General features: G+C 34.1%; 2 protein-coding genes and 2 long non-coding RNA genes across 7 annotated transcripts; all 4 read right to left on the bottom strand.

Moving 5' to 3' along the window:
- Nucleotides 1-9,090: 9,090 nt before the first annotated feature.
- Nucleotides 9,091-11,353, bottom strand: LOC113495578. Its single transcript, XR_003400743.1, has 3 exons — nt 11,185-11,353; nt 10,035-10,206; nt 9,091-9,446 (listed from the first exon to the last, which is right to left on the bottom strand). It is a non-coding gene; the product is annotated as an uncharacterized LOC113495578 (long non-coding RNA).
- A 6,163-nt stretch (nt 11,354-17,516) lies between these two features.
- Nucleotides 17,517-20,678, bottom strand: LOC113495512. The gene is made up of 3 exons (XR_003400741.1): nt 20,486-20,678; nt 19,216-19,329; nt 17,517-18,115 (listed from the first exon to the last, which is right to left on the bottom strand). It is a non-coding gene; the product is annotated as an uncharacterized LOC113495512 (long non-coding RNA).
- A 585-nt stretch (nt 20,679-21,263) lies between these two features.
- On the bottom strand, nt 21,264-22,501 carry LOC113495417. Of its 2 annotated transcripts, none has more exons than XR_003400721.1 (3): nt 22,239-22,498; nt 22,030-22,146; nt 21,264-21,717 (listed from the first exon to the last, which is right to left on the bottom strand). XR_003400721.1 is itself a non-coding variant. In XM_026874163.1 (3 exons), exons 1-3 carry the CDS (start codon nt 22,290-22,292, stop codon nt 21,466-21,468), a joined length of 402 nt encoding a protein of 133 aa, XP_026729964.1. In that variant the 5' UTR covers nt 22,293-22,501; the 3' UTR covers nt 21,265-21,465. The 2 variants fall into 2 exon arrangements, 1 of the variants encoding a protein (XP_026729964.1); XM_026874163.1 differs by having other exon boundaries at nt 21,265-21,717; nt 22,260-22,501.
- A 776-nt stretch (nt 22,502-23,277) lies between these two features.
- LOC113495169 lies at nt 23,278-25,379 on the bottom strand. 3 transcript variants are annotated; one of them, XR_003400701.1, is made up of 3 exons: nt 24,718-25,379; nt 24,504-24,623; nt 23,278-24,195 (listed from the first exon to the last, which is right to left on the bottom strand). XR_003400701.1 is itself a non-coding variant. In XM_026873779.1 (3 exons), exons 1-3 carry the CDS (start codon nt 24,768-24,770, stop codon nt 23,905-23,907), a joined length of 453 nt encoding a protein of 150 aa, XP_026729580.1. In that variant the 5' UTR covers nt 24,771-25,378; the 3' UTR covers nt 23,278-23,904. The 3 variants fall into 3 exon arrangements, 2 of the variants coding, with proteins under 2 accessions (XP_026729580.1, XP_026729587.1); XM_026873779.1 differs by having other exon boundaries at nt 24,495-24,623; nt 24,738-25,378; XM_026873786.1 differs by having other exon boundaries at nt 23,280-24,195; nt 24,738-25,376.
- Between the last annotated feature and the right edge of the window lie 834 nt (nt 25,380-26,213).

Genomic DNA, 26,213 nt, shown 5'->3' with positions numbered 1-26,213 from the left:
AAGGTAACGGGATGAGTTTGATTCTTTTGACTCTACTTAGACCTAGAAAAATGGAAGGAAGAGAAGAAGGCCTTTACTCAGCAGTAAGACGATATGGGCTTATAACAATAATAAATAAATAAAATTTAAAGGTATCTTGACCACCCTGATCACGATCTAAATTGAGTAATAGATGCTAACCGGAGGTGAGTCGCCGATCTCACTGAATCACACCCAAATAATACAACAATCAAACAATAAGGTATGTACAAACAACTCGTGACGTCATCATTTCAGTTAACAATACACCGTGTGAAATGAATTACAACCTTTAAATCAATTAAGGGCCGATTTTTCAATCGCCAGGTAACTTTTATTTGACGAATATGAATGACGTTTTGACAGTTTTTGTATAGAAAATATGTCAAACGGCCATATTTATTCCTCGGATAAAAGTTATCTGACGATTGAAAAGTCGGGCCTTAAAGTGATATAATATCAGCTGTTCGTTGAAAATAATGTTTTATGTATTTATTACGAGTAGTTATGCCAGTGACTCTTTAATTCGAGAGAAAAAACATTTTTGTACATACTACCTATTAGGGCTATCCACCCACTGTCCCTGTGGTCTATAACCTTAAGAGGTTATACATATGAATAGGTTTTTAAGTACGACGGTTCAATGCCTAGCGTAGGTGATCCTATTGAAGAAAAGATTTTCTAAAATTATATGTATATTCTTGATTATTATAAAACACAGCACAAACTAATAATATCACGTGGTTGCAATGAACAAACGTTCCTTACTCTAAAAGAGGCGTGTTTCTCTACAGTCGCACTTACCAGTCTGGAATGATATGTTATTAATCTGGAATTATTGGTTTAAGTTTATAAAATAAGTTAAATAAAGACTGTCATGGTAACATGATGTTCAGTAAAACTCATTTCCGTTTGTATGTCTTACTAGCCTTTAGGCCGCGGCTTCGCCCGCGTCGAGGTCGATCATATCGCGTTTCCAAGAGAACTCTTCAAAAGTCCGGGATAATAACTATCCTATGTTCTTCCTCAAGGTCAACTCTATCTCTATACCAAATTTCATTAAAATCAGTTCAGTGGTTTAGACGTGAAAGCGTAACAGACAGACAGAGAGAGTTACTTTCGCATTTATAATATCAGTAAGGATTTTACAGTTTTCCTTAAGTATAGACGGATAAATATAGAATAAAATATTTACATAGAAGTACATTCCCGACCCCGATCCGGTAAACACATTATGTGTTTTTATCTCGTTAGCCTGATGAAGCCTTAAAGAAAATATCAAATTAAGCCATCACCATACTTAATTTAGTAAAAAAAAACAATTGATGTAAAAAAAAAATCAGCTACATTTATTTCATGATATTGTCAAATGGTCTAATCATGCAATCAAATAAATCTTAACAGGGTACGTAATTAAAAGTTATAAATACAGCATTTCTCGACTAACTTTTCAATTGAGTTGAGAAAGCCTTGGTCTGGAAATTATGTAAATGTCAAGTAAAGATTTCGATGGTTTTTAACAACGCCATCTAGTGTTAAACTAAACAAAGCTTGTCTAAAGAGCACTGGAACACTGATCAACAAAGACACATGTTTCTAAACACATACATATTAGATTTAAATTATCCAGATAAAGATAATAGTACTCATCACACAAAAAATTGTCATAGGTAGGAATTGAACCCACAACCTCCGATATAGGAGTTAGGCTCACAAACCAGAAGAGGAGCAGACCAGGCAAGTATGTTTTAAATACATTTTAATTACGACCGGTGTTATGATCCATTATGTTTGATATTATGATGTATACCAACAGCGAAAATCTCGATCTCTTTAAAATAAATTCTTGAAAAAGTCGACGGTGCTATCCCACGCATTTTTAAAAAACCTACCCACACTATTTCCAAAACCCTTTATTGAGTCCATCACAGTATCCCATGGTCCCTTATTATACGATGGCAGATCGACACTAACATCGCTCGAACATAGAAGCTGAAGACTAAAAATCTGGAAATAATAGAATATAGAGTTGATCTTCATTTACAAATTAGATATTCTAAATCTATACAAACATATATAATTGAAGTGTATGCTTGTAATATTGATATTACCTTTGTTTAATACACACATATGAATATATATATTGTAAAAATAGCATTCTTTCCGCTCTGTTTATTCAGGCTAATCTCTGAAATGATTGTACCGATTTTGACCGGGCTGTTATTGGCAGGTAGCTGATCTTATAAGGTAAATATAATTTTAGAAAAATAATGTAGATATTTTTCGATGAATTCCACGCAACGAAGTCGCGGGTACAATTAGCTTTAGAAATAACTTTTTCAGTCAAAACCTTTTCAAGGATTAAAAACAAAGGTACATTACCACTGTTAACAAGGTCCAAAATGAATACATTAGATGACGACAGTATCAGCTTAATTCAGCGGTGCGATCACGTACATATTGACTATCGTCTTTTGTTTTTCAATTACGTTATAACTTGTGCATTGTAAGCAATTGTGTTTATAACTAACGACTAAACGCAAGTCTATATCAAAACAACATCTGGACGCCTTCAAGAATTTTCTTTTATCAAAATCATTAAATTATAACTACATCAATTTCATATCCAATTTATTTTATAGCGTAAAATGATTGGGTCGTGTAACGAATAAACGGCTATATTTCATAAATAAAGTTGCAAAAGTGCTAAGAGCTCGAGTTCCTGGTGGCTTATCACCAACTCTTCAAAATTCTAGGCATAGCCTTTTTTAAGTTTTACAAGGAGCAACACGATATCCCTTAGTGAGACTGTTGTCAGATTTTCTAGCTTCTGACTGCTGTAAAAGATGTTAGATAGTAGGCAGGACTCACAATTTAACATGCTTTCCGAAACACAGAGAAACTCGTTGTGATATCACCGTATCAAACGTAGCTTAACCTGTAGTCTATCAAATTGTGTAGTTGTAACTTAGCCACCGTTTAGATGATAGGCATATACTTAGACGTAACAACGATTTACTTACGCGTATCTATCAAGATTGCCTGACTAGTTCCGGACCCAAGTGGAGTTGCGCGTCGGTCTCTTGGACTCGGATGCTTCGAAAATAGTTGGCCAATCCTGATATAAAGGCTCTAGTAAGCTGTTGTTTTAATTTAGTTAAACTACAGTTCCTACTGAAATCTAGACCTATCATAATCATACACGCACTCTCGGTTAACACTTTGTTTAACCTGTCAATAAATTAAAGATGGCCCTACTAGTACTTTAAAAAAAATGTTTTATAATCATTAAACACAATATGAAAAGGCTTGCTTTATGTTTTACTCAGTGTTAGTTAGTAAATAAAACGTGTTTGTCTGATACGGAAGACTAAAATAAAACAGAAACTTTTCACTTGACACTTTTAAAATATCCACCTAAATGTTTATTACTTAAAAAATCGAATTAAAATAACTCTGTCGACTAATGACAACAGTTCATTTCTGATTTCAGTAATCATTATAAATACAGTGAATTATTTATACATCCCATAAGCTATTAAGTATTCCAATGACAATGCCTCATCAAGAAACATTCAGTAAGAGTCTGACACTGTCCGCTTTTTCACTCGCCGAGGAAGTGGTTGTCCAAGCAACCCCGCCAAAACAAAAAGGTCCATAATGTTAACTTAAATGTTTATTTTTATCATTGCTTCGGCTACGGGCTAATAAAGTTTGGCGAAATAGTCCGAAGAAGCAGTCATACCTCGAGCTTAGTAAAAACTTGTGTGATAGCATTAATATGAGCTCTTAAAGCTATGGACTTTCCAAATCAGTATTATTGCAGTTGTAGAAGGAGATGGCCCCCTGCAAGGCCTAGATTGACGTCTCGCTTCCACGAATGTATCCTTTTCGCCAGAGGTAGTGCATTCAAAAACTTTGTCCCATTTCCAAAACCACTTGAACAGGCTAAATATACCAGGAACATATTCTGATACTTGTGAAGGTCTTATAGCTGATATACATATTTCTTAGCACAATCGTATCTGCTAAAACTTTTTTAAAGACGACCCGTTGTAGTTCAGCATTTTTTTTTATGTGTTTTCGATGGCTGACTTGTGTATTTTTTGAAGGCATTTTCATTAATCCAATTGTAGGCATCCATTCCTAAGCTCTTGATTTTGCTCACTATTACTTGCCACGCTGGCCCTCTGTGGCGTGGCTTATCGACCGCCGAATCACCCTCCGCTGACACGAGATGAAAAACTAATAACTGAAAAGATACATTATATAATAGTAGGTTATGGTTTAGAATAATATACCGCTTGGGCCCCAATTCTGGTATTTACAATGGTCGATGAATGAATGAAAATTGGCTTAAAATGTCATTTTTGTATTTTTTCTTGCAAAATAATTGAAAATTTAGTATGGGACGGTACATCCAAGGTCAATACAATTAACTTCCAATTATTGTATTGGCAAAATGCTTAAGAGAATAGGAATAATTTCAAATTTAATCCAATTGCCATTCATTCGTCGGCCATTGTAATATAGCAGAATCGGGGCCCTTGAGTTTTAAATATTAAGTACTAACAAGCCAATTTTGAATATGAAAAAAAATGTGCGTTTATATTATTTAACGAGATAGAAAATATTGTCTCATTTCTATTTTTTTTTTTAATTGAAAAGTTCTTGATACTAATAATATTTAAAAGTTACGTGAAAGTAACAATAATTTGTAACTGAGAGAACCGAAAGAAGGCTGTAATGCAATTAAACTTCGTGTATTGTACTGTAAATTAATCAAAGGGATCCACAACCTTTAAGAAATAAAATAAGAATACTTTACCAATGCAAGTAGAGCCAGAAATATTAACCGACCAGTTGGCATATTTTGTAGTATCTGTCACGGAGCTATCTAATGATAAATGATATTAACTGCAAAATAATGTGTAACTCTAATCTTTACTGAAGAAAACTTAGTATCTCAGCAAAGATCTTTCTGACAAAACCAAGTATTAAAGACTGCCTTCGTTATCTATGCGACTTCGGATGAAGTCTGTCACAATTACCAGAGTAATTTCATCTTCACGCTAATTTTATTGTGGTGTTAATCTACTAATTAGCATCGCAAACAAGTTATGAGCAATATTCTAGAAAAGTACTAATTCTGTCATAAAATGAAGATCAACTGGATGTCGAAGATAAAGATCTAGAAGAAAGCAAATATCATCTCCATATGGTAGAAGTACTGGCTTCCATGCTAGCTCATTGCGGATTGGCAAATTTAGATCCTAGATGTTAGGATCTAAAATTGCCATTGCTTTACCATTTGTCAGTGGTGCCTTTCAATAATCAGTCAGCAATGAAAGCTGGTTAATATAATCCGATTGAAAAGGCCAAAATGTTTCTCGTCATACGTAATAATTTGTGTAGACTGTTTTAACTATTCTATTCGTAAAGCCCGCACTGTTTTCTAAAAGCTGTTGTGCTGTTAGAAAACAGTAGAACCCATTGAATTACACAGTGAACAATTGTTTTGAATAGAACTGCTGACTTATGTTGCTAAGTGTATTTTAATAAATTACATCCAAGCTTCCAGAATACAAAGCCGTTCATAGAACAGTAAGTTGACCATTACAACTCTAGAAAGCTAGATACACTGATTAAATTTGTAATGCCATCATTATGTTTTCTTTGAAAATTGATAATTCTATACAGTTGTGGCGCCACATTGTTAATATTAATTTGTCACGCGTAGAATGTTCTATGTGGACATTCAATAAATTAATTTAAATTTTAATAAATGCATATATTTACGGAACAACCTGTGCGTGCGTTTTATATTTGTGATATTATTATGCCGCCAAAGGACCGAACATGAGACATGAGTACAAGGCGCTTTGCCTATTCTTTTTGTAGGTAAGTAATTCCTTGAAAGAACTTTCGTATTCGCAATTTGAGGTTTTTTGAATCTAGTTTATTTAAAAAAATAAATCTTACAATTTGCTATCATGACTCCTATGATTAACGGTGACTAACCCTAAACGTGTGTCAAATTAATGTCGCCAATGTACCGCAACGTTGTATATGCTATAATAAGGATTTAGAGGAAGAGGAATCATTACAAATTTTATTTATTTTATTAATGAGATGATTCTATTAAGGCTGTGACGTTCAATGTTTTTAATTTCTTTACAATGTGTATTATCTTAACAAATAAAAACAAAATATAAAAAGACTATGAAAAAAATACCCTTTATTAAATGCTCTAATACGACTAATTCTTTTAAATATAAACTTGATCAAGACATTACATAATTTGTGTAAAACATTGATTATAAGAATTTTAGCATAAGTTAAAACGCAGAAACAGATTTGTTTTTGTACCTGTTTTATACCAGATCCAAGATTTAGTATATACTTAACATACAGACCACTATCGTAGACCAATACATTTTATATTTTTTGTCTTACTGGACAGCTAAGTCAGAGAATCTGGTCCAACCCTAACACATTTTTTTTTAATTTGTCTGTTGTTCTGCCCCAAATTGCTTGAAGATAAATAACATCTTAAAAAAAGTTTCCTGAGTCAGATAGATTAATTTACATAATATGAGTTTACAAAATCAATGTACATTATATTTGTTCGTACTGTGCTTTGGCTGAAGTCCTTTAAATTGTAACTTAGATCTAAACCTGTGTGAAAAGATGTCTTCCGAATTAATAACTAAGGGCCGATTTTTCAATCATCAGCATGGCCATTTGACATATTTCCCATACAAAAGCTGTCAAAACGTCAAACATATTCGTCAGATAAAAGTTATCTGGCGATTGAAAAATCGGCCCTAAGATACTTTGCTTCAATATTTGATAGTATATTTCCAAAGAGGGTATAAGTTATTTTTTTAATCAGACCTCCGTTGCGGGAACCTCTTTTACTTTTAACCTTCCTTCCCTTTACTCATCCAATTGAAGGCAGCGTTCCACACATTATTTAATCCGTTGTTGACGTTTTGCCCAAAACCCTTCAATGTATCTGCGATTTGATGCCAAGTCGGCCCTCTGTCATAGTGTGTTGGTGTTAATTCCTTGGCAGACACGAGCTGTAGACTTAATATCTAAAAATAGTACCGTCACAGTTTAGGGTTCCTTCTTATAAAAAAAAAACATAACTAAAAGATAAATAAGAAAACAAACATGTCACATTTAGTGTGCTAACTAAAACAGAGAGCCCAAAAGAAATTATTAGGTTTTATATGATTAAAACAGAACCTATATAAAAACACAAAAAAAAACTAAAAATTAGAAATACAACCGTGTATTAAAACGTTTCACCCCCACAAATTTCGATTCGATTTTTATCAAATATGTCCCAGAACACTCGCAAGAAGCACAAACTAAATTGAAATTATTCAATCCGTTCCCGAGCTAGGAAGCTACAGACGGACAGACAGACAGACACACAAACAGACTAACATGTCAAACTTATTCCCTTTCTTGTGTCGGGGCTTAAAAATATGAAAACTTACTAATATAAATAATGCCACAAGAACTTGCCAATTAGTCGGCATATTCATGATCACGCCACATTAAAGTACAACTTGAACCAGCTGCCGAGTACGTCTTGGCAGACTTTCTTAACAATATTTCACTGCGAAAGTATTTACAATTGAAACATTAAATGAAGTATGTTGTATGCAACAAAGGGCTTCCCCAGTGAACCGAGTATTATTTTATAATGTACTTCCTCTGATTTCAATGTGCCTTTGGAAGTATATTATCACAATCATTTGTCCTTTTCACGCCAATTTTATTATGTTATTACGCTACTAATGGGCATAACATTTTAAAAAGGTATTTTTTCGTCTGTCGACTCCAAGCTAATGAAGAACGTGGTAATACTTTTATATCAATAATTACATTTCTAGTTCAGCAAGGTCTTGTCATTAACTGAATCTATTGGCAGGTTTATAAGAAAAATGTGTTCTGTATACGCTTAAAATATACGTTTTTTCAAGATGTGCGTGTGAACTGAGGGACCACACTGGGAATTCGCGAAATAAGAATCCTAGGATTTAGTAGTAGATTTGAAATAATTGTAGAACGAACCTGGGAATTTGTAAACAAATATATTAAAAACTACGACCCAAAAAGTGTGGTCCCTCAGTTCTCACAGACGATCAGCCAGATTTCAGAAAGCGTCTTTAAAAATAAGGTTTTGTGTGTTCAAATTTTTAGTAAAGAATTTGTAAAGATATTTTATAAATAGTAGACCACAAGGGATTCAAGATAAAAAAAAAACATAACTACCAAACTGTGGTCCCTCAGTCCACATTAGTACGAAAAATATAACTTAATAAAACCGTTCTTTTTCTGCATAAAGATTTAGTAGAAGTCTTAAAACAATTTGTAAAAAAGAAATGAGCCAAAAATAACAAAGCACTTTGAAAATAACGATGATTAAAACTGGTCCCTCAATCCTCACCTCCACCGACGTATGTGCGTGTGCTAGCTGCTAGACGAGAGGATTATCAGAATGTCTAGTGTACTTATCTTTTAGTAGTTAGTTTCATGCCTCTACTCTAGTTAAAAGTTATTATATTTAAATCACTTAACGTTTCACAGCCAGTTCAAAGAGGTCTCCCTTTCACTGGTTCGTATGCGTGTGCTGTTCGACGTGATACAGGACACATTTACAAAATGCTACTTTGCAACATGTTTAAACTACGAATCTAAATCAAGTTCACTTTTGAAATAGTAGGTATTAGGCACTGAGGGCCTTAGCCAAGTTAACATAGTAACTATTTAATGGAAATAACAATATCAGAGCGCTAGGTCACTATATAGGTACCCTGTTTTTCAATAATATATTTGCTGTAGTGGAAGCCGACATAGCACAAAACAACGCAGAGACCGTTCTTTAACCCTAATGTCACTGTAAGCTAGGTTACATTGTATCACATATGTCCTGAATAGCTTCGAAAGCTTTAAGCTACGGCTATACATCTGCTCGATTTGGCAAAAGCCTTACACAAAAGGTACACGTCACAAATATTTATTAAAGGAAAATGAAAAAAAAAACACTTTACATATCTTAAAACATAATACTTTAATACAAAAAATTCGTGTATAAGGTACAATTTACAATAAGATTAAAAAGAGGCTATTTAGTACTTTCACAGATTTAATAAGTATTATTCTCCGAGGTATCGACCAAATCGATGATCAATACTTATTTGAAACGAGATATTTTGAATTTATGGTGCCCCAAATGTGTATTTTTGTGTGTTTGAATGTTTTTCAAACCAATTGAAAATTGAATTCCATGTATTACTTACACCTTGACCAAAACCCTTGAAGGAATTAGCCACATCTTGCCACGAAGGACCTCTGTCAAGGTGTGTTGGTGTAAGTTCATTTGCTGATAGGAGCTGAAGAAATGTCATCTAAAAATAGTATAATTACATATTAGTAGGCATATTCCGATAAACAAATAAATTTAAAAACATAATATGAGCCAGCGAGAACAAGGAAATTATACTTCGATATTAACTATTGTGAGAATGATACATAATTAAAGGTTGCGTCCGAAACTATTCGAGCAATCCCGATAAATACGCGTGAGTAAACCATTGCATCATCCAAAAGTAAATTATGCGTTATGCCTTCAAAACTGCTCGAAGGGAAATTTATTTCACCTCCTTAGAGAAAAATAATTTCAGCTGTGGAATCGTGATAGCGCACAAAACGGCGTAGAGGGGCGTCTTCTCTCCACAGCTGAAATAATAATGTGGTATTGCCTGCCGCTTGGGATGGTAGGCGCTCTGTGCAATAAGTCGTCTTGTGCTTCATAAATGTCACTTATCTTTTCTTACGTGGTATTTACAAAGAATAACTATGACAAAACGTCTGCTAATATCGGTACAGGGTTTTGTAGAAAAAAAATGATCCTTTAACTACGGCTCTACAATATGAACCAGATCGTTTCATCTACTAATGTATGCTACGACAGAAATAAAATTGAAATTCTTTACCATGGTAAGTAATGTCACAAATATCCGCTGGCTGGTCAGCATGTTGCTGATGACGTCACATTTAATCAGGCTTCGCTCAGCTGTTGAGAACGTGCTGGTTTACAGTATATCAGAATGTACTCTGTGGTGCTGGTGGATATTTTGCTTGATGCTGGATCACAAACTTCAGCATCTGTCAAATGGAGCAATAACTAAAATGACAGCGACAGAGTTGTCTTGTCGACAATATTTTTGCCTGTATGCAAAAGAAGGTGTTACTAAAATGTTGTATCCAAAATATCTTTAAAAGTTCACCGAAGATTTTTCTCAGTTTATCAATTCTTTATATCAAAATTCTTCTTAGATATAAAAGTGACTTTGGATAAAATTTGTTGTAATTCTAAAAACGCTGGTGTTAAATATTCAAAGTTAAAAGCAATTTTATTGCGTCGTAAAGTGACTAATTGGCATCAAAAACACATATACTGAAAACCTAATAGTCTTTCTTTCAGTCTAGGTAATGAACAGCGACCTAAATAATGTTTTAGTACTAAGCATGTTCTGCTAATATATTGCGTTTGGCTGCCATCTTGTAGATACCAAAACGTTGTAGACAGAAAGCTAGGCTGTTCTATCATTGACCTGCGACTACAATATTTCGGCAGGCTCGACCTGTGGTGGTCGCAAGGCGTCAAGCGTCTTTCTTACGAGGAGTGAAGGGTGGGTTCTTTACACCTCAAGAAGGAGTCCAAAGACACTGAAGGTTGTCTGCTCTGGCTACTAAACTTGTAGGGATGTTTTTAAGTTGGCGAGAGTCGACATATTTCTACGCCGTAACCCACGGGGTGTTTAAATCATTAGTTCATCACAAAAATTAACAAAATACAAATATTGGAATATGTTTCCACCGTTTAAAAGGCTATTAGATGCTTCGAAATTTTTTTGGACACTTGAAATTTTTACAAACAGCGCAAAAACAACTTCTTTTTATCCGGAAAACCTTATACTGTATGTATAAGGCTAATACGGGAAAAATAATTATTAATTCAACAACTCTTTAATCATCGTATTTAACGATTACACGATCGAAATATAAATCTTCATTGAATTTATAATTTTGCTCATTGTTTTCATTAATGTACTTGAAGTATAAAATTAGTATATATCTTACCGATTTAAGTAACAGCGATTTTCTTTTTTCTTTTTCTACTATTTTATGAGTCTTACTCTGCTTCTGGTCTTAGAACTACTTTAACTCCAGCACTTAGTCACAACACTATTTTATCCTCACGATAACGCGTCAACCTAAGTACGGACTGGTTGGGAAAATGACAGGTTTAGATGGAAGGGTTGAACAAAAGGACAGTAACAATCGAAACAAACTTGAGAACACTCATTTGTTTCTCAAAATAAAAATGATGACACATTTATATTTTTATAAGACCAGGTAAATTTACAATTTACAATAGGATAGGAAATAGAATAAAGGCACTGTTTTGAATGCCATCTACAACAGTTTACATATCATGTCTCTTTACTAATGTGTTATTGCGAAAGTAACTCTGTGTGTCGCTCTTTCACGCTTAAAATAGTGAACCCGTATTTGATTTAATAACATGCAACTCATTTGCGTTATTATTTTTTAAATCTTTTTTTATACATTTTTGTTTTTGTTAGTATAAACCTTATGCAGGTATATTATCAATTTATTGAAATACTCTGCATTCGTTTATACACTCGAATTTGAAAATTGTCTGGACTTTAAAAGAGACTGCAACCCCTGAGTTTGTTTCGACATTTCTTCTTAGGGTAGTCAGCTAGGAAATGTCGGCTCCATCGTTCTCAAAAAAGACATGCAAAAGTGATAAAAAATATCCTATTTTCAGAATAAATAATTTCATTTCATTTCATTTCCCGCTGAAATGAAATCTGGTACACGGATAGTCAAGAGCCTGAGAAAATGGATAGGAAGGAAGGTTGTAAGGGAGAGGATAAAAAAGTAGTATGAAAGAGGAGGTAGCGTTTATAGAGGCTTATACAATCTGCATAGTTTATCGGTACATGCCTCAGTCAATCAAACAACTCAACAAACCTTTCGCGATCAACCGCAAGAATTAGTCCTCCCCAAAGTAGCGCCATGTAACCATTCCTAGGTACCCACGACACCGCTTTCCGGTCATCAATCGTTCGTGAGAAATAAATTTCTATTTATGAATGAGGTTGACGAATACCTAATGCCTACTCCATGTTATCAATGAATACAACAGAAATGTTCTCATGACCTCCAGCAGACCTGTCAATAGAACTTCAAGTGCCACTACAGTTATGAAAGCAACGGCACTCTGCAACTTTAAAAAGAGAGAGAATCTACATGAACCGCATTATTTAAGACAAAAAAATCACTATGCGAAACTAAATGACATTTGAACTATATATAATTTTCGCGAAACGTCAGAGGTAAAGATGGCGACGGCAGCGGTTATTTTGTCAGTGCCATCGGAATTTAACGAAATTCTCAATAATCCATAATTTTTCAGATATATGTAGTCGACTCAAAATCAATATTTTTATGTTTTGGTAATTGATTTAAGGTTTCGATCGAGTCTACCTTCCCTTGCACGAAGACTGTTTAGGTGAAACACACATTTACATGTTGTCAAAGTCACGCGCACAGATATTATTGCAGAAAAATAGTTCTGATTAGGTTCTGTCATTCTTTTCCAGACTAAGCTGAGCTAGGCTGTTCATCTATCTAATCAAACAAAAATCGAATAGGTAATACGAGTTTATTTAAGAAAATTTATAGCACACAAAATGTTCAAAACGTAGGAAAACACATCACAGCATAACTTGTACGATGCGTGTAAGATGATTTTAACGGGGCTAATATTTAGACAATCTTTTCCATATTCCTTACTGTCTTAGCCCCTTTGGCTCCAGCGGTACGCAGCATCCATCATCTTATTAAATCCATCGCCGAACTGGTTTCCGAAATCTTTGACTTTATCCGCCACTTCAGCCCACGTCGGTCCCTTGTAATGGTGTGTGAGTGGTTTTTCATTTCCCGATACGAGGTGCAGACCTATTATCTAAAATACCACTTCGTATTAACATATATGATAAAACAAAAACCTGATCTAGTTCGAGTCGAACTGGTGACAACTTTTTTTTTGCATAGTAATTACATAATCTTATAGAAAAAACAGCTAGTTTGGAGTGTTTTGTAAAATTGAATTATGAATGATCACTTATTTGTTTAAAAGGCTTCATAATATAGGTACCAGATGAGAAGGCATGTGCCGGATTTGTTGGGTCTAAAGTTATAAAATAAACATTACCAATGTTAATAATCCCACAAGCACTTCCCGACTAGTGAGCATATTTCTGATCTCGCCACATTTAATAAAATTTGACCCAGCTTCGGAATACGAGTCGGTGGAATATTTACTTCAGCATATGTCAAAATAATAGAGCAATGGGCAGCGTTTTATCGCAGCAGATTAATTGTGTCGTAAAGTGACTGATTGGCTAAATTAAATTACATACCAAGTTTCTCTCTAACTCTGATAAGGAAGACCATTACTAGCATTTCGTCGTGTCAACGGAACATTTTTTAATTGGAATGTAAACCGCTTTATGTCTCATACACTTATAGTTCTTCCTCACATAAGTCCTATTGAGAATTATAAAAACCATCCACTCTCACTGCGTCCAACATCGGGCAAAAACAGTCAAAAATATGTCATCATTTTACGGATGAAAAATAATTATTCTGTTCAAATATTTTTTTACGTGTTAAGTGGGATAGATGATTAAAATTTCAGGAAAATCATGCCACCTACGGATCTAATTATGGAAACTTGATTTAAGTGGACTCGTCGGTGCACCGGATGACTGGCCAAAGTAATCGCCACATAAGGTAGCAGAGGCGGTACTAATGTTAGAGGTTTCAATCAGTCCGCCTCCGATTTTTCCATCAAGGGTCAGTGGTGAACCTGGAGAGAGTTTCCCATATTGCAATGTCCAGATTCTTTAATGTAAACTATTTTGAGTTTAAGGTTATAATTTCTGAAAATTATTCTTGTTAACTCTACATTCCACAAAAGTATGAAGTCATCATCGTCTCTGCCCACAAGTAGCGAGTCTTCCCCAAAGAGTTGCAAGCTATTCTCTCAATTACTATCCTGGGCAGCCGATAGCAATAATACCGCGCCCCCTCAAAATCAATATCATGGAAATAATCAATGTTTTGTATTTTTGACACTTATAAAGTAAGTTTTCCCAAATCCAACCGGACATAGTTATTGGTGACCTAATGTGGCGCAGAAAAACCGCCTTATTTGTCTAAGATAAGTATTATGTTGGAGCGCGATGTTAAAAAGGAGCAAAATTGCCAAAACACAAGTAACATATCATTGTCTAATATCAATTTATTTATTATTTTTAATTCTAATTAAAGTACACAATAACTAAAATTAAAATGAAGACACTGTTTTACTGCCACAGAACAAGCTGGTCTAAGCCCTAATTGGTCATTACAAAGAGAACGTAGTTCTGAGGCAAGATCTGACAGCAACGTCATGTGTGTGTATTTGTTGATCTCTCGCCTCGCCACACAGCTTGTCCCACGGCTCGCAATATATTTCAAAGACGTGCGACAGTATCCGGTAGTACAAGTTTATTCCAGAAGGTTTCTCTTAGTTGCTATATTTATGACGAAATCGACCCATTCTTTATTATTCAATGGGAATTGAGAAGTTTTATTGTATTAGCCCCTTTGGCTCCAGCGGTACGCAGCTTTCATCATCGTGTCCAGTCCAGAGCTGACTTGGCGTCCAAAATATTTGGCTTTCTCTGCTAACTGCGACCACGTCAACCCTTTCTCACGATCTGGTGGTAACATTGGATCGTTTGCAGACACGAACTGAAGACTTATTATCTAAAAATAGTATCATAACGCATTAGCTGGTGACGTAAGGCGGTTTAGAAGGATAGCATAGCATGGAAGTATTAAATAACTAGAAACCGATTCAATTCAGAATTTAAGAAAACGAAGTTTGTTTGAAGTAGCTCATATTACGACCTGGTCGTAATATGTTCGTAATAAGTAGCTCATATTACGACCTGGTCGTAATATGAGCTACTGTAACTTTTTAAAGGAGAAAGAACATATAATCCTCATTTACGATAGTTTATTTAAGACTAAAATGTACAATTTTAATACTTTACCACGGTATATAATGCCGCAACTATTTGTAAAATAGTCGGCATATGTTTGGTTTCGCCCCGTTTCCTGGAGCTGGACATATCTTTGGAGGAAGAGTCCTTAGATATGAATTTGGTTTATCACAAACATATAAATTAAACGTAAGTGTTTGTAGAGCAATTGCCAACTTCAGTCACAGAGGGGCTTTGATAATATTTTTGGTGAATGAAGAATAATTTATAATTAGCTGTTCAGCAGAAATACCCTTCAATAAACCTAGTATTGTTTTTATCAGAACCACATCAGTAATGCAAGTCTCAGGTATTTGCCTGATTTAAAAGTAATAAATTTTATCAACATGAATAATTTACCAATTTATTGATTTCATACCGTTTGTTTATTGCCGGAAAAAGAGTGAACGACAAAACGAATAAACAAGGCAGCATTTTGTAAACTCCTTTATTTCTCTGATGCATGATAATATATTTGCCTACATTTCAAAGGACAGATCAATAGCGTCCACGTGGAAAAGTGACTTATCATAGTATTTTTTATGTGCTACTGCAGGATACAGGTCTTCTCTCATACGAGGAAAGTTTAAAAAATTGATTCTCACCTCCGATTTTCGATTGCAATGATTGTTAAATGCTAAAGAGGTAAAAATGCTACATCGGTGCATTTCGTGCCAAAATTCTAACCAGAATATGTCTGTCAGAAGGTCTTCTGCATAAAACTTTGAGAGGGAATAGTTTGTTCTCTTTAAATTTTAATAGTGTGTGTATGTGTGTATGCTTCTTACCTCTTCACCTCTAGGCGGGCGAAACCGCAAGCAGCAAACAAATTGTTATTTATTACATACAGCTATACAGGTTGATTTCAGCACTAAATATGTTTACTTTCCAAAACCGGATATCAGACAGTAAATATTTTTAGTTCTGACGAAGTTATGAGTGGGTTTCGATAACTACTTAGTACTGAGTACATGCAAAGAGGAGATTAATTCATTGTGATTCTTTCGTAGATGAAGAGATTAGCCCATATTATAGCCTCACAATAAAACTTTTGTTTCGTATCAAGTCGGTTTTTAACGACTCAAAAGAGGAGGTATCTACAACGAATACTCCTAGATTTCTGATCCAATTGTTTTTTTTCTATCTAGAATAGGTACTATTGGGTCCCATAAGAAATACCGAGTAATTTTGTTTGTAAGCATTATTGATAATTACAGTGACGATCTTTTTTAAATTAAATACTCTTAAAATTATTCGATCATATTAACTGATTTGTCAAAGTCAATCACAATACTTACACATTAATTACGTATTTACGATATAAATTACATGTACAAAAAAATATGTTGGTCCCGTATTTTTGTCATCGATATAATTTTATGTATTTTACGTATTTTTTAAGTATTTTATGTATGTTTCCAAAAAAAAGATATTTTTATCGAAAATGACCAAATGTCACTGTGGTTCAAGGTTAAAAAAAATATGATCAAGACATAACGCTCTGTTTGTACTATATTATTTACTTTATGCTTTTCCAAAGGATTCTACAGTCAACATTAAATTACACGATCCTGTATTCGTCATATCCCGTGTATCATAACTTTAGCTTCTTCTCAACCAACTGTGTGCAGTATTCCATATAGAATTTAATCCATCGCCGATTTTGTCTCCAATGTTGTAGACCGTATCTGCCACTTGACTCCACGATGGTCCCCTGTCATAGTGTGTTTTTTCATATGCAGACGCGAAGTGAAGACTTATTATCTAAAACATAGGAATATACATTACTGTGACTGACATATAGCCGCTGTTAGTCTAGTGGATTGTGGCCCTGATTGTTATTCCGGAGGTCGTGGGTTCAATTCCCACACGGGGCAAATGTTTGTGTGATTAGCGCGATCATTTTTTCTGTGTATGGGCGTAATTCATCTATATTATGTATGTATGTAGAAATTTCTAAGTATGATTATCAGTTGTCTAGTACTCATAATACAAGCTGAACTTAGTTCGAGACTAGATGGCGCTGTGGAAAGGAAGAAAATACATAAAGTATATATGTATATTCCTGAAGAAACCGAGTATTATTGTGTCACTGTCTGAGGGCTTTAGACTATCTCACACAGCGTTAGATAGATAACAGCAAATCTGTGGAAGTGTGTGTGACATTCCATTTCGACAAATGACGTGACTTCACATGTTTACCAGAATTTGTCTAAATTCTATATTTGACTTGTTTCGTATTATTTTTGTCATAGGTATATGTATTATTTCTTTCTTGATGTGGCAAGCATTTCTATAACATAGTTTTTACATCTTACGTTAAATACAAACCTGCATTTACATGGGTGCCAGCGCCATCATATTATGCTATTAATCACTTTCATCCCCAAACATAACGCTTATCTGAGTACCTGGACTCATGGTGGACGACATAAATAAAACAGCGATGTTTATAGTCATTTTATTCCGTAACAAAAACATATTACTACGTATAGTAATCACAAGAATACTTAGATATTATTTTACAAGGAATGTTTAATTTAATAACCATTCATTTGAACGAGGCTTTTGTTGCTTAGTAACGAAAAAAATAATTCTGGAAGGTAGGAGAGTTTTCCCGGTTCCATAGCATTGTAAGAAGCTTCTATTGCTTAGTATCTCTAATCTAAGGAGGACTCCAGTTAAAAATATATATACAGTTTATGTTTAGCCATGTAGTTTTATCCTTGGAGCCAGGACAAAGCAGCGTTCCATACAGTTTGCATTCCTTCGCCGATTTGGTGTCCCAATTCCGCAACTGAATCAGCCACTTCAACCCACGTCGGGCCTCTGTCATAGTGCGTTGGTGTTAGCTCGTTTGCAGACACGACCTGAAGACTTAGTATCTAAAACGAATATGAAATACACTTTTAAAAAAGGATGCAGTTAACTACTCCAGAAAGTTTAAACAATTTAATAAAGCGCAAACACGATCGGACTTCAATCATTTTGTAAGTTTCCACTCTCCTTTTGTCTTCTTCGGAATTGAATAACAACAAAAAATAGCCTCTTATAACGAACTCAAACTTGTCAGGATGAGGTTGTTTCGCCATGGAAGTGCAAGGACAACATTATTTTCAGAACCTTGGTATCCTCCTCTCGAAAAATTTCAGACTGAAGAAGAGTTCATGCTTGACTTATCAGCTCCAGCGAAAACTCCAACGAGTTGTGGGGTTCCCTTAAAATGGTTGAGCATGAGGTATTCGGAGTACAAAGCCGCTTGATGGCACAGGCTTGATGTTTAGTTTGGTCTGACTCTTTCTTCCAAAAGCCAGTCCAGGAAGTGCACTGAATTTATTTACTCTTTATGAAATGAAATCATTTATTTTGTAAGTAGGATATATCATCACTTTTACATGTCTTATTTTTTTGAGAACGCCGGATTCGACATTTCCTATCTGACTACCCTGAGAAGAAATGTTGAAACAAACTCAAGGGGTCACAGTCTCTTTTGAAGTCCAGACTATATGGCAAACTATATTGAGGTGATAACCCCTATGTTTGTTTTGACATAATGGTAGCCAGTTAAGAAATGTCGACAGTAGCTAGCTAAAAAATGGCATGTCAAAATAATGATGTCTGTCCTATTTGCAGAAATTGTTTCATCTCAACCAATAGGTGCCATCTCAATTATTTTTTTCCATTTTTACTTAAGTATAATTAATCTAGTATTGAGTTTGAAAGTATGAACTTTAAGAAAAGTATTTAGGTAGTTCCAGAAGAGAAACGTTTCTTGTTATTTTGCGATTTTTATTTGTATGTTTTTATAGAGCGCGGAAAAGAACTGTAAAAACAGTGAAGTATGGGAATCGAGTTTTAAGTGCTTAAGCATCGTAAGGTCATGAACTGTTGTGTGAACGACCTAAACTTACTACTACAGAGGACTCTAGAAGGAATGACTATGGAAGGATTTGCAAGTAGTTAAAGTAAGGAATAAATACTTTACCAATGTCAGTAATGCCACAATTATTCGCCGGCTAGCTGGCATTCTGATCACGCCACATTTATTAGAACGCCGCTCACACAGTTGTCTTGTCAGCTATATTTTATTGTTTTGTAACTGAAATTTTGATGGAAGATATACATGATAGTGAGTTATCCAAATACTCAGTAAACCAAGCGTATCGATGTCTATCTACCTCAGGGATTAAAATAACTTTGGATAAAGTTTCTGGCCGTTATATTATATAACTCGAGCTATTTCCATTTCAGGCCAGTTTTATTGTGTCGTAAAACCACGTATTAGATTACAAACAAATAGGCTACATTTCCAGAATCGATTCAACCATTTTATTACTGAATCTGGTAATAAAGAACAGGCAGCTAGCAACTTTAAGATATTATGTTCAAAGCTAGCTAATGACAACCAAATCGACAGGTCTTTTCTTATGTTTAGGAATAGGAACGTCTTAATTTTTCATGCAGAAGTATTCGATACTGAGATATTTTAACAAAGATACATTCCAGTTCAGATCAGTAGCCACAAGTCAAATCAGATCTGAGATCCACGTACATTCAGGGGTAACACAAGGGAATGTTATGTCCCAAAAGAGAACACTAAAATATTGAAAATATCTTTGAAACACTGGACCGTATTAGACATAGCCGTACATAAATATAGGTATAAACGACTAGCACGTCGCTCATCATTGTAGCCAAATGCTATAATATTTGGACGATTATTATCACTTGGTCAACATAGCTCAGGATTCTTGAGTATCAATGTAGTTATAACTTTGGACAAATAATGTTTGAAATTTCTAATTGAGTCTGTCTCACTTGAACACTATGGGCCTCTATCACGGTGGCAATGTTACATCATTTGTAGAAGAAAAAGCTTAATACTTAGTATCTGGAATAAGTATAAAAATAATAAATCCCAAAGTTGATGATTAACAAAACTGTAATCATATCAAATAAGACGACACTCCAGTGCCTCGATTCTGCTATTTTACAATGGCCGATGAATAAATTTCAATTGGTTTCAATTTGAAATTATTCCTATTCTCTTAAGCTTTTTGCTAATACAATAATTGGGAGTTAATTTTATTGACATTGGGTGTACCGTTCCGTACTGAATTTCCAATTATTTTGCAGGAAAAAATACAAAAAATGTTATTTTAAGCAAATTTTCATTCATTTATCCGCCATTGTAAATAGCAGAATTGGGGCCCAGTTATCTATCTACTTAGGCAGGATAATTTTAAAGTACATACCTACACTTTTTTAGTTTGTGAAACTTATGCAATTTCAAATAAATTAATTAATATGAAATACATTTCAGATGTCGATGTAACAGAAACTTATACACCTGCGTTCACGTATGCATGAATCCTCAGAATCAATTATTCCGTTAACGCTTAGATAGTCGTTTAATTTAATAAATGTCATTTGGTTGCCATTGCCAATATCCTGCCTAATTAATTTTAAATCAATTGGAACGATGGCATTACAAATAGTAATTTTAGTTTTTAATTTAGAACCTACCTACCTACTATTTTGGACTTGTCACTTTCTTACAGAGCTGCAAAATATTGCCCTCTCTGTCTCATACGTTTTTTATTAGCAACGATCAAGATGTTTGTTATATCAGAGATAAAATGTTGTCTTTCTAAGGACTTTAAAATTTGGAGATTTAAGGCATCTTATATGTATCAAGAAATAAACTGGCAGAGTGCTCAATAGCACGCATTATTTATTTAAAAATGTAATAAGAATACAACAAGCTTTCTAGGATAAAAACCCAACTCTCTTTACTCAATGAGATCGTTTTTTTAATTGTGGAGCTGCTATAGCTACTATCTAGCTCCAGCATCAGATCTGTTCAACCACAATATTGCATTGCAAAATAAGCACGAAAATGCGGCTAAAATGTAACTTTAATAATTCAATTTAACTATTATGACAAAGGTTTGGGTGAAATAAAATACAATCATAAAAAAAACGAATTCTATTTTAAAATCACTTTATTACGTGCCAAAGGTTAAATTAAACGAGTTTTAATGAAATTTAAAAAAGACATTTATGATTAAAGAAAAATCTGCAGTAAAACGCATCAAAACAAGCAGTTTAGTGACGTGTCGTTTTCACAATGGCACCAGTCCAGGTCAACAGTACATATATCTAATCTGGGACAAATTCCAATTCAATTGGAATATAATACGAAAACAGTAAAGAAGTCTGGCTTCACGAAGTCCTAACCAAAAACGTGTTTAAACCAGTCGACTGTGTTATGCCACGCATGTTGTACTTTACTACCTACTTTGCTTCCAATTTCATGGACTCCATCCCCAACTTTAGTACGAAGGTTATGTACACCATCACCTACTTTGATTCCAAAACCTTTAACTGAGTCCATTACGTCATGTGCTACATCTTGCGCTGTCTTCGAAGGTTTCTTCTTTTGGGGCGGACGTGTTGCATTTCTCCCAAGATGCATAAAAAATATCTGGAAATTAAATCAATTAAATTCAGCTAGTAAAATAAAAGTTTAACTCTATTGTTACCACAGCTTTATGAAAGTCACAATTATTTTGTAATTATCCACAAACGGGGTTTACAACAGTTCAGTTTCGACCCAATTTTTTGTCCAATAAGCTATATAAGCTTTGTTGGAAACTTACATTTTTAAACTAGGCTTTAATGATTCAATTGCATGTATTTAGCCACAAAACGACCTAAGTTTATTGTTCTTTAAGATGACCAAATTTTGGCCGATTGTTTATTTAAATATTTTTATCTCTCTTATACCCTTACTCACTTTGTTTTGATAATAGTTTTGCGGGTACTCTGCACCAGGTCTGACGGGGAAGTCGATAAAGGGTGGTGCTGGTGTGTATGGCAGATTATATGTCGATGTTATTTGAAGAATTGGTATCTGAAAGAATTTACGCATTTCTATAGTATACGCAGTTGCTTACACATGAAATGGGATCTGATATGCTAATAAGTATCTTTGTAAATATGTACCTATTAAGAAAACGTCATTACCAAAGTCAACTGGATCACAAATATTCGATTCATAATCTACATGCATGCAGGCCCGCATATTTTATAATTGAAGGTAGGGATGTAGAAACTTGCTAACATTTTCATTTTACTTTATCTTTTTCTCTAGCCAGGCTTTGATATTAATATCTTGTATCCTTCCTCTTCATTAAGTTTTTCAGTTCAGATCTTTGTAAAAACCGAAATAAATCCAGTCTTGCCTTAATCAAAAAAAATGATTTGATTAGTTAGATAGACAAGATAACGATTTCGATTTCAAATCAATTTCAATTTTATGACATGCGAATTAATTACATAACAACTTAATGAGCTGGTCATATACTTACGCTTTTCTAGCTAGTTGCATATTAAGTTCTCATGAAACCTGCACACGAATTAATTTCATATTCCAACGAGTATTTTCATTTAAGTTTGTTTACTTGTATTGGCAGAGGTACTAGGGTTATAACTATTAAAAAAAATCTTAGTCTGCTACTTATCCGACTTTTCCTTGTAGATTAAAAATTTCATGAGACATCGATAACGATTTACAAAACGTATTGATTTTATGTCTTAAGAAATATCAAAGACTACTTATTTACATATTTCTGATATTTCAGCCCCCAGGACTTGGTCTATTACCCGTTAAGACACGTTGTTGTATGGAAAATAGAGTCGGACCCAAAACGCTACCCTGAGGAACAACATAAGTCGCGTTTGGCTCCTCACTGAAATAATTTCTTACTCTTACTTTTTTCTAAGATCCCTAAGATAGTTTGATCATAATTTTTATGGAATTTCTTTTATTCAAATATATCTTCAAAACTATTCCCAAGAATGAGGAAAGTAACAGTGTCAAAAGCTTTATTTGATCAAGAAAGAAAACTAAGCTCTTCGTTCTGCTAATCTAATGCAAAAACCACATCCTCAGTTGATTTATTTTTGTCTCAACCCAAATTGAGCTTTTGAAAGTATTTTATTTTATTGTGGAGATTTATAATTGAGGCTTGAGGCTTTTCAACAACATTAGGTATTGCAGGTAAAATATAAATTAGTGTGTTGTGCTATTAACAGTACCACATACCCAAAACCAATGAAATTATGCCTATTTAAACCATACAAACGAAGAAGCGGGCCTAGCTATTAATTTATCTGACTATCTAAACTAATTTTAAGATAAATAATACACTACTGAATTCAATGTGTATAAATATATTTTACAGTTTAATTGATCTAAAAATCAAAAGGGATTTTAAATCATACCTAGTAGGAGTAACAAGGAGTGTAATAGCATAAATAAAATAAAGTGTAACGCAGTTTAGTTTAGTTCGTTTCCTTTCCATTTTCAAGATGTTAACCGACTTGTTTATGCAGACCCAGTATTTATTACAAGCATTTTGCAACCACCACATAATACGTACCTATATAATATAACGTAATATTATCGACGTATGGAAGAGAGTGTACACATTCTATGTCGTACACTCACACAACTGTTGCAACACTGTATACTTCAAAATGTGGCGGTTGGCCCATAATAGACATTTTAGGATTAGACAAAGAAAACACTATATAAAAATAGGCACAAACATTAAACTTCATTGAAACATGTCACGGTAACCGGAAATTAATGGGACTCATCTACGACCTAACCAAATACGCCTTTAAACCAATCGACTGTTTGGTGCCACGCATGTTGTACCCCGTCACCTACTTTGCTTCCAATCTCGTACATTTCATCCCCTACTTTGTGACCAAAATCTTGTACTCCATCCCCTACTCTGTGCCCGAAATCTTGTACTCCATCCCCTACTTTGTGCCCGAAGTCTTTAACTGAGTCAACTACGTCATGCGCAACTTCATCCACTGTCCTGGGAGGATGCTTGGTTGACTTTTGATGTGAAATTGTTACATTTTTCCCAAGGTTTATAAAAAACACCTGAAATTTGATAATCTTAATGAGAATAGGTGCTTACAAACTTTGATTACTTTGATTTTCGTTTTTTTGGAATTCCATTGTTATGACAGTTTTATAAAGCCAAAGTTATTTTAGTTCATAATATCTATTTAGAAGTATCTAAAGATATATTTTTCTTCAGCCTTTAGTTTACCAACAGACCAACCATTCAAATTCAGAAAATTTATTTAACAAACCGGTTGACTGTGCCTGAAATTTCTACTATGTAATATAATATTTACTTTATTTACAAAATATTTACAAAAAAAATCAATATTTACTTTATTTACCGATTTTTTAAATAAAATATCATCCGAGTAATCTGCACCAAGCTTGATGCTAGGATCGATAAAGGGTGGTATTGGTGTATATCGCAGATTATATGTAGAGATTATTTGGAGAATTAAAACCTGAAATTAAATTGATGACATTAAAAGATTTTTGTAAAAATAAATGCCTCGCCAGCGGTGAAGAAGAATTACAAGTATCTGTTCATACATGTACCTATTAATATAGGTCATTACCAATGCTAACTGGATCACAAATATTCGACTCATAATTTACATGCATGCAGGCATTCATATTCGATATAACCTTATTTATTTTTTTGGTGTTTAGCTGCTGAGGTCGTAATCACTTGCTATCATTTCGATTTTACTTCATCTCCATATCAAAGCAAGCGTGTTGAAACACCTTGATATTTATCTCGTCTTTCTTTGCTATACATTAACTTGTGAATTCAGATTTTTGTAAAATAACACAATAAATTCAGTTTTGCCTTCCTCAAGAAAATAAATACGATTCGAAATGAGCTTAGTAGTAGTTAGATAACGATTTCGATTTCACGTCAATTTCATTTTATGACATCCGATTTAATTACAGAGTAAGTAAGGATTATCTCCATACTACGCAATAGGTTCTTATAGGAACGTTCTAATGCTTTGTATTCTGGTCTCAAGATCTCTTTTTTGTTACGCAATGTCTCAAATTACCAATTTAATATCACTCATATACAAAAAAATAATAATTAAATAGACTACAAATCATGTAGTCTATTTAATTTTCTCAAGTGATTTGTGTAGTAGGCAAATTAATTAATTTCAATCAAGCTATTATGTTAAATAACACTCAGCAGGAAAGTGATATAAACTAACGTAATTTCAAAAAAAAGCGTGTTAATATTAATTGCAAATAGGATCAGATCTCGGATTTGATGGCAGAAAGCCTAGGCATAAGAGAAGAGTATACACAACAACAAAAACAGTTTACTTCATAGAGTTTAATACAAAACACAAATTCCTACTTATTTTCCATTATCATATCGTTGTTTAAGGCGGTTAACACTCTGCCACACCAAACGCTGTACGTGACTTCATGGTTTAATGTTGCTTATAAATATCTACATCAGTACGAAATAATTAGAAAAAGCACAGCCCTTTGTGTGGCAAAAATTGAATAGCATAAATTAAAGCATGCACTTCTCTTCCCCCTCTTTCAACGAGTATCTAGTTCATATTTTAAAGTGCTAACACTCTTTGCAGTTCAATGCACCCAACATCGCTACTTATTTAATTAAACACACCATATTATTATCAGTCCCACTTTTGATCTTACATGTTAATCTTGATACATACTGAAAACACACTCAACTTTCACCGTCTCTGTCATATGAAGGCAAAAAGAAGATACATGAACGACGCTTAGCTAAATGACGTTTCAAGATGTCCATTAGTCTCAACAACTCACTAAGACGTTACAAAGACAGCATGAAACATAACAACTACACTATTATGTGCGTTTGCTGTACTTCCAAACACGACTGTTATATTTATAGAGCGAGTTTTAAGATCAGCGTTTCTCTATGTAGAGTCTAAAACGATAAATTCTGGAACCACTTTCCCGCCTTATTACAAAACGATTTTAAGCTGTATCCGGCATCCTGTGCGGTGGACTTCACTTTGTAACCAAAGTCTTTCATCGTATCCATAAAGCCTGACCAC

This window comes from Trichoplusia ni, chromosome 1, assembly GCF_003590095.1.
Source record: "Trichoplusia ni isolate ovarian cell line Hi5 chromosome 1, tn1, whole genome shotgun sequence".
Lineage (NCBI taxonomy): Eukaryota > Metazoa > Arthropoda > Insecta > Lepidoptera > Noctuidae > Trichoplusia > Trichoplusia ni.
Note: the sequence above shows the minus strand (reverse complement) of the source record. Positions and strands in the feature narration are given on the sequence as shown.

What these genes read in the sequence shown, in the direction of transcription:
- LOC113495417 (XM_026874163.1), bottom strand. Translation starts at nt 22,292, where the DNA reads ATGAATCGAATATTTGTGATCCAGTTGACTTTG. An exon ending in TTGTGATCCAGTTGACTTTG is followed by an intron (nt 22,147 to 22,259) that starts GTAATGACGTTT and finishes AAATTCTTTCAG; the next exon opens with ATACCAATTCTTCAAATAAC. An exon ending in AAAACTATTATCAAAACAAA is followed by an intron (nt 21,718 to 22,029) that starts GTGAGTAAGGGT and finishes TTTAATTTCCAG; the next exon opens with ATATTTTTTATGCATCTTGG.
- LOC113495169 (XM_026873779.1), bottom strand. Translation starts at nt 24,770, where the DNA reads ATGAGTCGAATATTTGTGATCCAGTTAGCATTG. An exon ending in TTGTGATCCAGTTAGCATTG is followed by an intron (nt 24,624 to 24,737) that starts GTAATGACCTAT and finishes ATTTAATTTCAG; the next exon opens with GTTTTAATTCTCCAAATAAT. An exon ending in TTAAAAAATCGGTAAATAAA is followed by an intron (nt 24,196 to 24,494) that starts GTAAATATTGAT and finishes ATCAAATTTCAG; the next exon opens with GTGTTTTTTATAAACCTTGG.